Source organism: Paraphaeosphaeria sporulosa (genome assembly GCF_001642045.1).
Source record: "Paraphaeosphaeria sporulosa strain AP3s5-JAC2a unplaced genomic scaffold CC84scaffold_3, whole genome shotgun sequence".
NCBI lineage: Eukaryota > Fungi > Ascomycota > Dothideomycetes > Pleosporales > Didymosphaeriaceae > Paraphaeosphaeria > Paraphaeosphaeria sporulosa.
Genome location: NW_017253362.1, coordinates 969,186 through 983,104, shown reverse-complemented (window position 1 = coordinate 983,104; position 13,919 = coordinate 969,186). Strand labels below are relative to the sequence as shown.

The 13,919-nt window shown below is 54.7% G+C and overlaps 5 protein-coding genes across 5 annotated transcripts; 4 read left to right on the top strand and 1 right to left on the bottom strand.

The window, feature by feature from the left end:
• Positions 1-56: 56 nt before the first annotated feature.
• On the top strand, positions 57-2,786 carry CC84DRAFT_1162163 (uncharacterized protein). The gene has a single exon (XM_018177925.1). It carries the CDS (start codon positions 320-322, stop codon positions 2,489-2,491), a length of 2,172 nt encoding a protein of 723 aa, XP_018038537.1. The 5' UTR covers positions 57-319; the 3' UTR covers positions 2,492-2,786.
• Positions 2,787-3,175: 389 nt separating this feature from the next.
• CC84DRAFT_1257082 (dihydroflavonol-4-reductase) lies at positions 3,176-4,539 on the top strand (the record flags this gene model as incomplete). Its single annotated transcript, XM_018184695.1, has 3 exons — positions 3,176-3,574; positions 3,636-4,124; positions 4,226-4,539. Exons 1-3 carry the CDS (start codon positions 3,334-3,336, stop codon positions 4,537-4,539), a joined length of 1,044 nt encoding a protein of 347 aa, XP_018038536.1. The 5' UTR covers positions 3,176-3,333.
• Positions 4,540-6,197: 1,658 nt separating this feature from the next.
• On the top strand, positions 6,198-6,825 carry CC84DRAFT_1257081 (uncharacterized protein; the record flags this gene model as incomplete). Its single annotated transcript, XM_018184694.1, has 2 exons — positions 6,198-6,317; positions 6,400-6,825. The coding sequence occupies 2 exons, from the start codon at positions 6,198-6,200 to the stop codon at positions 6,451-6,453; spliced, it is 174 nt and encodes a 57-aa protein (XP_018038535.1). The 3' UTR covers positions 6,454-6,825.
• Positions 6,716-8,373, bottom strand: CC84DRAFT_1162161 (uricase). Its single transcript, XM_018177924.1, has 3 exons — positions 7,938-8,373; positions 7,250-7,890; positions 6,716-7,198 (listed from the first exon to the last, which is right to left on the bottom strand). Exons 1-3 carry the CDS (start codon positions 8,072-8,074, stop codon positions 7,077-7,079), a joined length of 900 nt encoding a protein of 299 aa, XP_018038534.1. The 5' UTR covers positions 8,075-8,373; the 3' UTR covers positions 6,716-7,076.
• A 181-nt stretch (positions 8,374-8,554) lies between these two features.
• CC84DRAFT_1257079 (uncharacterized protein) lies at positions 8,555-13,284 on the top strand. The gene is made up of 3 exons (XM_018184693.1): positions 8,555-12,509; positions 12,560-12,723; positions 12,776-13,284. The coding sequence occupies exons 1-3, from the start codon at positions 9,000-9,002 to the stop codon at positions 13,008-13,010; spliced, it is 3,909 nt and encodes a 1,302-aa protein (XP_018038533.1). The 5' UTR covers positions 8,555-8,999; the 3' UTR covers positions 13,011-13,284.
• The last annotated feature ends 635 nt before the right edge of the window (positions 13,285-13,919 follow it).

The window sequence follows — 13,919 nt, the reverse complement described above, 5'->3', positions numbered from 1 at the left end:
CATTGCGCCTCTAGCCGGCTCTCACGCTTTGCGCTATCTTAAAGACCAACACCCTTCCGAGCACGGTGCGCCAAAGCCCGCCTACGTTCTTGGGGCTGTTGGAGAGGCCGTCGCCGTCTCCCACAATTAGCGGCTCTCGCTTCGGCTCCCGCAGCGCCCCGCCAAAAGCGCGTGAAAGCTCCGCAAAGGCCGCCGTTCGCTGGTACCCCAACCGACTGTTCGTCGCCCGAGTCCAGAACTTCCGACACCAAAAACACCCTTTCCTATAGGTACCTACACACCACGTACACCCGCGTATGCGACTGCGGCCCCCAACACAATGCCAGGTCCCGTAGTGCCGGCACGGCGACGCGTGCGCCTTTCCAACTTCCAATCCAAACCGAGTCCGACGCCGCCACCTGTGCAGCCTGTGCAGCGTCCCAAACACACCTGTTGCGACAACCCCGAGATTGGCGAAGACGATGGAAGGACCGTCTGCTTCAACTGTGGTATGATCCATGACGAAAGCAATATCGTTTCTGAGATCACGTTCGGCGAGACCTCTGGCGGTCGGGCAATGGTCCATGGCGGCACCGTAGGAAACGACCAACGGCACGCGAACAGTATGGGCGGACAGGCTTCGGGTATCAACGGTGGAGACAGCGGGCAAACGACGGCCGACCGAGGCAAGAGCGCCATCAACAGCATTTGCTCCAAAATAAACGTTCCATCCGACGGAGTCATCGCCATTAACGCCAAAAAGTGGTATCAGCTCGCACTCAACCACAGCTTCGTCCAGGGTCGCGGCATATTCAAAGTAGCCGCAGCCGCGATTTATCTCGCCTCTCGGAGACACAAAGGAAGCACGGTGCTGCTTATGGATCTGGCCGAGAGCATCCAGGTCAACGTGTGGAACCTCGGAACGGTGTACAGGTCATTCTGCCAGGTCCTAATGGCGGACGACTCCTCGGGCATCAATGGAAACGACGTCCTTGAGATAGAGCCGCTCATGCTCAAGTTTTGCCAGAGGCTCGAATTCGACCAAGATTCGCACAGAGTGGCGGCCGATGCTTGCCTAATCTTGAAGCGCATGTCCAGAGACTGGATGGTACAAGGACGTAATCCTGCAGGCTTGTGTGGCGCGTGCATCATCCTCGCTGCGCGCATGAACAATTTCCGCCGCACCGTTCGAGAAGTCGTTTACGTCGTCAAAGTCGCCGATACAACCATCAACCAGCGCCTCTACGAGTACCGACGAACACAAAGTGCCCAGCTTACCGTGAAGCAGTTTCGAGAATTTGCACCACGGCTGAGGACCAAAATTGCCCCTCCCGCAGTCTACCTCCGTCAAGAGAGGGAAGAGAGGGCCGAGGCGCGAAAGCGAAAGGCGTCTGAACTTGTAGATGGGGAGACCGAGAACTTTGACGAACTGGACGATGCAGAAGAGGATCTTCCAGAGGGTGCAACACCGCCAGCACCGAGCAAACCTACCAAACGCCAGGCAGAGATCTTGAAGAAACGGAAAACCGACAGCGGAGGGCAATTGCCCACCCCAGCACAAACCCAGGAGTTGGATCAGGCGAACAGTCAAGGTTCTGAAGACATGGTCGTAGATGTCGACGCTTTGACTGCGATGGCAGAAGATGATATCGATGCGGGCCTGGATGCTCTAGCGAATGCTGAGGATGCTGCTGCCGCAGACGAAGAGGCTATTGTCGTCCCTAAGAAGCGCGGACGGCCACGCAAAAAACGTGCACCAGTCATAATTCCCGAGGAAGATCTCGAAGTGGAGCAGGAGCTCGAAGAAGAGATGCTAGAAGCCATGTCCAAGTGGGAAGGCATCTTCAAGGAGTTCAAAGAGAACGACAACCATGTTACCTTCATCGATAGTCTTGAGAAGGCACGCAGACTCGTCGAACTGCACAAGCCTGATCGTGACGTCAACAGCGAGGAAGAGATTGGCGAAGATGAATTCCAGGGCGACCCAGACGTGGACTTCTGCGAGCTCTCTTACGAGGAGTCTCAAGCCAAGGAGAGGATATGGCTGATCGAGAACGAGGACTGGCTGCGCCAACAACAAGAGAAGATTCTCCTCAAAGCCCTGGAAGAGGCAAGAGGCAACCCCAAGAAGCCAAAGCAGAAGCGGCGGAAGCAGCAGATGGGCGACGGCAGCATCCTCGAAGGCCAACCCGCTGCCAGCGCGGAAGAGGCTGCAAAGAAGATGCTGCAGAAGCGCGCCAAGCACTTCAGCAGCCACATCAACTATGACGTGTTCAAAGACCTTATGCCTACTGCGAGCGACGCTTCCTCGGGCACTGCAACACCCGCGGAGCAAGCTGCAACTCCTGTACCTGAGCAGCCCACATACCAAACTGTGCCGGTTGGTGATGGTGATGACGAAGAGGAAGAAGACCAGGACGTGGACGAGGACGAGGAGGAGATGGACCCCAACCTGCTTATGAGTGATGATGAGCAAGGCTTCGGCTCGGATGAGAATTACGGAGATTACTGAGAGGCTTGAGGCAATGCTTTCGGGCCTTCTCGACCTCGCAGAGTCTTGCGAGAGGTGGGAGGATGGTTCCATCTCCATGGTTTTCTTGGCGCGAGATCTGGGAACAGTACTGTGTATTGGTGCAAGTGGATGATGCTGACGGCATCCCCAGGCGTTGATTTGCATTATATACCCCGGCACATGTAGTGGAGTTCGGACCTGGTTTAGTGCCTTGCGTTTTTGCACCATGCGAAGTATTAAGCAACCCTCTCGTGTAGACAGACAGTTAGGATAGCTACGAATAACGATTTCAAGCAATATTTCCCCCTTCTCGGTGCACTGTGGCTGAACCCTAGGACTGAATTTCCAGTACACACCTAACCCTGTAGCATTCGCTCTACCATACGTCTTCACGACGCCCTGACCTGGATCGTGAGTGTTTACATGTACGGGCTAGCAGCGCAGTTCCCATGCCGCTTCGAGCTCAGTCCCAGCATACATCCAATTCAATTCCAAAGTGTTATTCACTTATAGACCGCCGCTCTGTTCGTAAGCAGCGTTTTCTGTGCGCATGCGTCATTTCTTAGCATGCACATATGCCCAATCATGTCGGCGCTCCATCCGAAATCCGCTTAGCCGCGCTCTTCCTGTCCTTTCCGCCCCTCCTTCTCTTCTATTTAAACCCTCCCACATCCACCCCACAACATCTTATCGCTGCCTCTCATCTCTCACACATCATCTGAAAACACTCTTCCACGCCTGTCGCTAGCTTTTCGCAAAGATTAAGAACAATTACTACCTTGCCCCTTTTTTGCTTACTTCAGCAACCCTATCTCCCCCTTACTACCACTGCCCCAATCACCATGTCGAACGTCACAATCCAACCGGGTGCCACCATCTTCGTGACAGGCGTGAACGGCCTCATCGGGAGCTACATCGTCGACGTGCTCCTCAAGAAAGGCTACAACGTCCGCGGCGCCGTGCGCGACGTCAAGAGAAGCAGCTGGCTTCTCGACCACTTCAATGGCAAGCAGGATACGAAGCTAGACCTAGTGAGCGTGCCCGACATGACAATTGAAGGCTGCTACGACGATTTTGTCAAGGGTACTTTCTCTCCCTCTTGCCTGGCCCCGGCTTCTAAGTAGTTTCGATTCTGATCCTCCAGGCACATCGGGCATCATCCACGTCGCGTCCCCCCTCAGCGGATCTAACCCAGAATCCACAATCCCCGTCGGCATCTCCGCCGCGCTGAACGCCCTCTCCGCCGCTGCCAAAACGCCCTCCATCACCCGTGTAGTCTACACCTCTTCCTCCATCGCGTCAACCATGCCCTGCTACTCCGCCGAAAAGACCCTCGATCAGTCCTCTTGGAATGAAGAGGGGATTCAAAAAGGCTGGCACCACCCTGCGGACGAGCCGGAGTCGCTGAAAGGCTTGTACATATACGCCGCGCTGAAAGCGTCCAGCGAGAAAGCTTGCTGGAAGTTCATGGACGACGAGAAGCCCGCATTTGTGCTGAATACCGTCTTGCCCAACTGCAACTTCAGCCGCGTGCTGGTCCCGGAGAAACAGGGTGCGCCCAGTACCATCGAGTGGGCGAGGTACGCGTGGACGGGTGAGAACTTCGAGGCGGTGAGCAAGATTATTACGCCCCGTATGTGTCCCTCCGCCCCACTTTTCCTTGTCTGGTCCCTTCTATCTCACAGGATGTGAGATAGATGTATGCGACGCACGCTAACGCTCCCGTCTGTCCAGAATTCTACATCTCCACGCAAGACTGCGCACTCCTGCACGTCGCAGCCCTGCTCAACCCCTCGATTGCATCTGAGCGCATCTTCGGCTTCGCGGAGCGCTGGGACTTCAACAAGTTGCTCGCTGTGTACCGTGCGCGGTATCCTGAGCGGATGTTCCCGAAAGACCTCGAGGGGCTGGTGGACGACAAGTCCGTGCCGCCGTCTGCACGCGCAGAGGAGATTCTGAAGGGGGTTAAGGAGGGTGGGGAGGGCTGGGATAAGCTGGAAGATAAAGCGGAGGAGATGGCGGTGCAGTTTGCGAGCGGGGAGCTGTGAGCTGGGTCCACAGGGGCTGACAAAGTATTGCAATTGCAAAGTACACTGAGTTTTGTAGTAACTTATACTACTATACCACTCCGAAAGTATGAGGTCGGCCGTCTAATCGTATCCTTCAATACTGTCCAAGCACTTAACCAGATCGGATCCGGGCTGCCATCGCGCGAACTCAAGCTGGTTGAGCTGGAATAATAGCTCGTTTCGAAAGCTCGAGATTTTATACCAAATCCCTTCCCCATTCAGTGTAATTTCCTGTCTTACCGCCGCTATAGACAAAGCGGCTCTCAACATGCCATTTCTGGACGCAGAACGCAAGAGTCATTATATAGATGGCGAGTTTCTACTTGTCTTAGTGCAAGCATGCTTGACCATTGCCGGACCTACCCCAGTCTTGGGGCTCATACCTGGTCCTAGACCGGAAGCGTCGAACAAATCGTCGAGGATGAACTTCTGCAACAGACTACGTTGAGGGCCGAGGTAGTCAGCGAGAGACCAGAGCTCAGCGCTACTGTGGTTAAAGAGGTGGTCTACGCTGTGGTATCTTCCCGTCCTCGCGAAGCGGATAAATATCTCAAATGTGCCCACATTGACGTCTTTGCTTCTTTCCGCGGATTGAGAACATATTGGGGGTCTTTGCACAGGCTGCGGAAGGCCTTGGAGTGGCGGAAGAGTTGCGATGGTTGCACAGTCCAGGAGTGCTTTTTGCGTGCCCTAGAGATTAAGACAATTGTGAAGTCGTAAACTTGGAGCCTTTAGACTTCCAGTGGCCAGCACATGGCTGTTCAAGTGTGCGGAAGTCCTCTTGAACCTATGTAGTCGGTTGAGTCTGTCTTTACTGCTCAAAACCCTCATCATTCCCAGTGGCCGAATTGTATATGAAGGCTTGTTTATGCCTATTAGTTGGCAAATTAGTCGTTGGGACTATAATAACCTCATTTGCTCGTTCACTGTCATCTGGGAAACGAGGGGTGAGAATCGGCAGCGGGTTGTCTGTCATGGCGGGGGCCACAGAGAGAGTTGTACCGTTGTTTAAATAGCTGAGCAAATACGTAGGGAAGTACAATTGAGTTTGTGGGTTGCACTGGTATTATTTGCTGTGAGAGGCATGCTTGGGAGTTGTTCTTCGTGTTGGCTAGAACCTCTGAAAAAAAAAATTTCCTGTCAGGTCGATAGAACTATGTGTCTGCTCGAAGACTAATCGAAAGGACCTTCTGCCTCGAATTTTTGGTATCAAGAGCTTCTCGTTAGCAATGAATCCGTCTCACGATTGACAGAAAGATGATGGATTTGACGTTGTGCTGTGTCATGAATCGGTCAGCTCAAACATCCGAATGGTAAAACGATATTGCGCATGGTCTGTTTCTGCAAACATTGGTATCGTCAAAATTGGCTCATCTTTTTGACGAGCGGGCTTCCGTTGCATGAACAGAACACAGAAGCGTGGCTTCCACCGAGATACCACCCCTTACGTAATTCCTTACTAACCACCCTTCCGTCTAAGCTCCGAAACTTTCTCGATGCCATCACCAGCACCATTACGCCCTCGCACCGTATCAGCAGATACCTCTCCACGACGCCCTTAAACCTCCACAATCAGGTCCGCATTGCCCTCCCCTGATCCCCAACCTCCACCCGCTGACAGGCGCACAGCACCAACCATGGCCCCCAAAGCAGTCAACGGCCGCAGAGGCGCCGAGCCCAACTTCGCCGTCAGCGCGTACCAGACCATTATGAGCCAGGATAACAGGAGCGTCGTTACCGCCATTGGCATGTTCGCTGTAAGATGATCCGGGCGACTGAAGGAGGAAGAGGATTGGCATGGGTCAGGGATAGGGAGGCAATAGGCTAACGCACATGCAGATCGGCGTAACGTTTTTGCACAGCAGCTGGGCGGAGATTTTGCTGCCTGCGTAGGCGTTGAGGAAAATATGAGGGCAGTGAGCAAAGACACGCGTGGACCGGATTGCGACGAAGTGATGGAGATCGAGAGCAATCCGCGACGAGGAAGCGGCGGCAGGGTGACCAGGCGTGTGCATCGGATACGGCGTTTGGGACCGTGTATAACACGACTGAGGGAATCAACATAATGCGCTGGTCCCGGGTGACTGCTTGTACAATACGTGTATTACCAGGAATATGAGCAGTGCGGAGCTGCACGGTTCATGGCTGAGCTAGTGTTCTGTTGCTTGTATGCAATGCCGTCTCCGCGTCGTTGCGGTGTCGTCGCGACCTTTGAGTATCCCCCGGCTGGCGTCACATATATCTGAAATCAGAGCATCAAAGTCGCGGATTCACAATCATCCAGGCCCGCCAATTATATGGTAAACTACTCTCTCATATCATTGCATATCAGCTAAATCTACCCCTGGGTATATAACGTTTACTACTCTCATTGCGCAGCCAGCCCCTCCCCTTGCGCGACAACTCTCTTCTCAAGCCATAGGATTCAAACAATATACGAGAAACGGAGCAAACGACCGAAATATGCCTGGCGTATGGTACAAGATCGTAAAGTCGTGACAAGAACATGGTCGACTCTATAGCTTGGACTTGGGCTTGCGGGCGACGGTGCAGTAGATGAGGCCGTTAGGGTCGGACTGGGGCGCGAAGACGGTGGCGTCTTTGCCCGTATTCTTGAGGCCCTTGTACCAGCTTAGGTCTATCGGATTTGTTAGCACAATGTTCGTGTAGAGGAAGGGATAAAACGTACCAATTTCGAAATAATGCTTGTTTGGCAGCACGTAGTCGACTTCCTCAACGAGCGGTACGTCAGCAAGGATCTGCTCGCCCATCTTGTACATGGTGGCTTGCACGCTCGCGCTGTTGTCCTCGGCGAAAATCTTGAGTGTGATTTCCCTGGCGCGCTGCCACGCGCCATTGAAGTCCACCTTTTTCACCTCAGCGACGTCCTTGAATGTCTTCCACTTCCAGCCGGCCTCAACCTCGGTGCTAAGGATGCGGTCCCAAGTCTCCGGCAGCCGCGTGAACTCGTCGCGGTGGAAGCCATAGAAGGCAGACCCGGTGCTCTTGAGCACGAGCAGCTTCTCGATCTTGGACTTGATCTCCACACCCTGGTTCTCGCGGGTGACGGACTCAACAACGCGGACCTCCTCGCCATCGCGGAAGAACGAGTGTGGGTGCGGCTTGCCGTCGATGGTCATGCGCGTCCAGCGGTGCTGGATGATCTTGACATGTGCGGCGTGGATGTGCGGGTAGGTCTTGACAAAGTGGTCGCCGAGAATCGCGGCGAATTGCTCAGGCGGGTCGATGGCATGCTGCTTGGCCTTGATGTAGATGGTTTGCTTCTGGGTATCCGTGGCAACGACGGGACCGTTGTCGGCTTCGGTGTAGCTGTCGAGGTTAGGCGCATGCAGTTTGAGGGTGAGAAACGAACTTACGCAGTTTCAATGTCGCCCTCGAGAAGAGTGCAGACGGTCTGCTCAATGACGGTGTGCACGCCCGTCTTCTCATTCTTGTCTACCTTGTACAGGCGGACGTTGTCCTTGCCGTACTTGGCGTAGCTGAGCTGAGGCATGCTGATGGTTTGGGGGAATATAGATGGCAACACTGTGTGAAGAGTAAAGGGAAGTCAACGTTCCACGAGGGCGACACAGGAGGAGTGAAGGTGGAGGTGAAGCTTGGTCAGTGGTGAGGGGAGATATGCTACGCGGGAGCTATGCAGTAGATATACTTCAAAAAAGAACGGCTTATCTCCACAGGTTGCCGAGCGGATTTCGCCGAAGCGGACACGGCAGCGAGCGGCAGTGTGGCAGAATATGCAATGCACAATTGGATCGCGTGAGACGTTTGGAAATGCAGAAAACAGCGGCCGTTGCTCCCCAACGCTTGGAGGAGGCCGGCGAGGTCCGACGATGGAGCAGGGCTAGCTCCGAGGAGAAGGACTCCTATTGGCTGGCAGAACTGATCACGTGACCTCAATCTGGCGAGCTCGACCGGCAGCGGGGCTCAGCGATGGAGGTGCGCGATGGATAGACGGGCAGCAATTGAGCGTGTCTGGTGCACAAGGGAGCTGTGGAAGCGGTCGCGTAACAAGCTGCTGCGGATACCGAGATGCTGCAGCAGCACTCGCCGCGGCGGGTCTGGCCTGACATGGCATTCTGGAGCCGCAGTAGCAGCACGGGCCGGTTAACGTTGGCACTGGCGTTCCAGATGGTAGACTATGCAACGTCCCTGAACGCCTGGGAATCCTGTGCAGGCCGCGACTCACCACCACAATCATTGCATCTCCACGGCCGGACTGTCTCTATCCGCTCTGACTTTGACGCCACACGCTCTACGCGACCGCGCCCCGTCCCACTGGCGACGCGACCCCGCTCGACCAGCCTTCACCGTTCCCCGCCGTTTGATGTCTGCGCGCAACAGCTCATGAGGAAAGAGGAGGCGCCCGTTTGTACATCGACATGCGACGCGGTTGGGAGGCGTATGGTTAAGGCCCGCTCATGACGCCACCCGTGCGCTCCGTCAACGCTCCGGCCGAAGGCGACCAGGGCCCTCTGCTTGCGCCCGCGCGCAGTAGAGATGGGCGTTCGCTGCCCGCCCCCGCCAGCAGCATCATGGCCGGCTCGCGGTCCCAGGCTTCCTACGCGACCGCGCGAGAAGCACCCGGGAGCTTCAGCTCGCAGCTGCGGCCCGCGACATCGCACGACGGCCGACTGAAGCCCGACTTCGATACGCACGCCATTATCGTGGGCGACAACAATGACACCACCACCGAACAGCGCCAGGCTGAGTTCCAAGACCAGATCGAGAAGGAGACCAAGATCAAGATCGGCTCCGAGAACCTGCTCGAGGCCTTGAACGCGAAAAATGCGAAAAACACCAGAGACCAGAGGTTGCAGGTCGAGGAGCAGCTCAACATCTCAAACAGGAAGCTCGCGCAGCTGAAGTCTGGACTGGCGGCCGAAATACAAAGAGCGAAGGAGATCAAGTCGCCGCCCGCCGAGGCCCAGAGCAGGCTCTCCTACCTGTTTCGTCGCAACTTATCCCGGTCGCCTTCGCGTCACATCGCAAAGCAAGAGGATGACGAAGATGATGAGACCGAGTCGCCTACCTTTGTGCTCGCAGAGATACTCCGGGCATTGGAGGTTGTTGGGATGCAGCCCGAGTACTACGTGGAAAGGGCAAATTCTCTCGTAGACTTGTTCAAAAGGCATTCCACACTCAAGTACGAATTGGCATGGTCGATCTTCGGCCTGAGGATGCAGACTATGTTGCTCAGTGACAGCCGCGAAGTGGTCGCCGCTGCTTATCGAATCATGCGCTATACCTTCACTGATCGCAAATCGCTGCAGATAATCCGAGCCCTCCACACCGACTACCTCGTCATTTTGTCCCTGGTCAAAGAAAGTAAGGCCAGTGTGGAACGAGAACAAGCGCTCAAATTCGTTCGTGCCTTCCTGGACGTCAAAGGTGGCGTCGAGGAGATATCACGTTCTGTCGTTCGCATTATCGTTGCTGTAGCCGAGCACACCGACGATCGACTGAGAAACATCGCGATCCTTACCTTGGCTGAGATTCTTGTGAAGAAACCAGCTCTCCTGGTGGAGTCTGGTGGAATGGGGACGTTGACGGATGCGCTTGGAGAAGGGAATTACTACGCCGCAGAGAGTGTGGGGAGTGCTTTTGTTTATCTCTTGGATACACCTCAAAGGCGGCGCTTCCTTCGATCTGGATATGAGCTCGAGGCACCTTTTGCCATGTTCACGGATGCTGGGACTGCGCATAGCCACTTGCACGAGGAAAAGCTCAAAGCAAATGCCAAGGTCATTGCATCGCTGCTGCGAAGCTGGTCTGGATTTCTATCGCTCTGCATGAACGACTTTCTAGCCATCCGATCACTACTTATATCGCTCGAGATCCCGACACCCCATGTGCGCAACGTCTTATTGGAACTGTTGTTCGACATCCTCAGAATTAAGCCTCCTTCGTGGTCCACGTCCTTCCTTGCTGGTCGTCGATTGACCACTTACGGGCGTGTAACGAACTTGAGAAACCAAGCGATCCAGGACGACTCGGGCCCCAGCACGGACCCTACGAACAAGTGGAATTTATTAGAGCACTATGTCGCAATGGTTTTGGCTGCATTTCTCCACGCTGGTTTGGTCCCGGCACTTCTCAAAGCTGAAGAAGATCCTTTGAGTCTTCCTCTTAAACGAAAGACCACGCTCCTTCTTGGCGAGGTGCTCAAGATGGCAAACGAGCTTTTGCCGCCATCTTGGAGTTCAGAGCTGCAAGTGCTTCCGCAGCTACTCCGATCTGCCGCAAAGTTCGACACCGAGGCGCGCTTTGTCGCGATTGGCACCATCTACCAAGTGGACAGCGTCAATAGGACTTTATATCGGTCAGGGACTGTGTCGAATCAGCCCAGTAAAGGCACCACAGCAGTTGACAGTGCTGCTTCTGCAAGACAAACCGATCAGTCCAAGGCTCAAGCTGCCATGCAGATGGATGAGACAACTTTCCGGGCTATGATGGTGGACACACAAGTTCTAGGCACTGTCACATTCCAGAAGTGGAGGTGGGACCTAATTCAAAACATTATCGACGGCCCGCTCCTCAACGCTAAGCGCTTAGACGAAGCTACGAAGGTGACGAAGTTTGTCCATCGCTTGCTTGGCTTCTATCGTCCATTCAAATACCGGTTCTCTGAAGTCAAGAACACAAAACCGAACCAGCGATATGTCCGTGCCGGGTGTGCCCTGATGCGAACACTGTTGCAAAATCCCGATGGCGTGCGATATTTGAGTGACAGCAAATTCATTCGGCAACTCGCGGAATGTCTATCTCATTTTGATAGGATGAGCGGACTGACATCTGAATCGCCCATGTTCCAGGAAGACAGGATGAATGAAACCCTCACTGGCGGCTACTTCGCACTGCTTGGTGCACTAACAAAAGATCCCAAGGGTATCCAGATTCTGGAACGCTGGAGAGTTCTGAACATGTTCTACCACATCATAGAACTGAATGACCGTGACGATCTCATCAAAACCTTACTGAGCAACATGGACTACACTCTGGACGGACATCTACGCATCATCATATCCAAAGCCATGACGTCCGGTTCCAAGGAGGTCCGTATCTTCGCGACTCGACTCCTACGAAAGTACGCCACGCGACCCATGCAGCCGACGGATTCCTCGAGTGTCGCGGAGTGGGCCATCAAATCGCTGGTCACGCAGCTGTACGACCCTGATGTTGAAGTATGCGAGGTTGCCATCAAGATTCTAGAAGAAGCATGCAACCAAACAGAGTCGCTGGAATACGTTGTAAAGTGTCGTCCAGCGTTAGATCACCTGGGTGAAATCGGCGCGCCGCTATTGCTTCGTTTCCTCTCCACGTCGGTAGGGTACCACTATCTGGACGGCTTGAACTACATCACCGGGGAGATGGACGACTGGTTTCTAGGGAGGAATGACACCTACGTGGCATTGATCGAGGCATCCATGGCGCGGGCGCTTGCTGACATTCCCGAAAAGCCCCAGACACAGCTGTCCTACGATGACACCCCTGAACACCAGGAGTATGGCATCGTGCCGCCCCACTTTTACCGCGAACTTACCCGGACTAAAGAAGGGTGTAAGCTACTGAAACAGAAAGGCCACTTTGACGAGTTCGTCGCCAACATACGTGACTTTGCAATGGAAAAGGACGATGCCGAAATGATACTGAAAGTCAAAGGCTGCTTATGGGCTGTCGGGAATGTTGGCTCAATGGAGCTCGGCGCACCGTTTCTTGAGAGCTCAGATGTCGTCAAGTGGATTGTGAAGATAGCAGAGATGTCCGAAGTCATGTCGCTCAGAGGTACAGCTTTCTACGTGCTCGGACTGATTTCCAGAAGCCTGCACGGGCAAGAAATCCTGCTGGAATATGGCTGGGATGGTGTCGTCAATGAGGCCGGCGAGGCCCTGGGGTTCTGTCTGCCCCTGGATTTTAAGAAGATGTTCTTGGTATGTCCACTACCATGTGCTCCGTCCATGAAAGCCGCTTACATGAATAGATGACGCCATGGAAAGCCAAATCGGACTACATGAGCTGGAAGCGCAAGGCGGATGTAAAGGTTGCTGTGTCTGACAGCGATCCTCTGAATGCACGCATCCTGAAGCTTGTGACCGACCTTGGTAATACAGTGCTAGCCAAGAAGGCAGCAAACGACCTTCAAGCGTACGTAATCAGGCAAGCTGGCAGTTGGGGTGACACGCTGACAAGATTACAGGATCAAGGCAAAAAGAGCACCTGGCTTCACGAAGCCGGCAATCTTTCACAAGGTCATGCAAATTCTTGAAGCACACCACTTCCGTCTCCCGGCATGCCGATTTGTTTTAGATCTGTTCGACAAATCTGTACTTCCTCAGATAGTGCTGGAAGAGGAAGACCAAAGCGATGAGAGCACCGACTCGGATTCGGCTTCAGAAGCCGCTGGCGCGAACGGGGTCACCCAGATTCCATGAAGTGGTGATACCAAGAGAGTAAGTACGACCACAGCTATGTGTTCGGCAGGAAGGGTGGGGGCTTGGCGGCGTTCAGGACTGTAACAAGCGTGTTCTTTGTACACTATTTTTCGCTAGGGTTCAGCGTTCCGAGGCGATCAACGGGGATGTTTCGCGTATGGAGTTTAGGTGGCTCCGCTGTTAGTATGGGCGGCATCAAGGGGCCAACGCTTTGGGGCATCATTTAGCGACAAGAAGTATTATCGCGACGAGCGGAATCGAACCACTGGGCCGCACGCCCTATCTTCAGTCCGGTCTTCGTGCAGTACAGATCAGGAGACGACCAGGCCTGCCAAGGACTGGTCCGCGGCGTTCCAGAGCAGCGCACACGACCTGACCGCACCAAAGCAGTAAGGTAGTTACCGGCGGGGCCAGTGGTGCTGTCAGGGTCTGGCGGAAAGACGGAGGCTCCAGTGCCACATGTGCTTTGACGGGCAGCTTGTACCAGAGGCCAGGGCGGAGCGGTGATTGGGCAACATGTCCTTTGACTCGACCACATCGATGACGCCTGCACAGCTGCATGCGCATCTTCAACGCGTACACAGCATCAGCGGAGCGTAGGAATGGTGGCCGCATGGCCGCATGAGACGCGACGACGCTGGCTGCGAGCGAGCCTATGTGCTGCCATGGCTGCGACGGCTGGTGGAGCGGGTTTGCTCGTGAAATGGCACTGCTTGGCAGTCCTGGTGGTGCGATCAGATGCATGACGACCACGAGAATGGCCCTGCGAGCTGGAATTCGGCCCAGCGCCACCAAACGGCGGCCCGCGGCAGTCGGGGATGCCGGCGCAGCGCAGAAGCGACCAGAAGCACGCAGAGGCACACGAGGTTTTCTTGATGTTGCTCGAGGGCCGTGCAGATTTTGATAGAC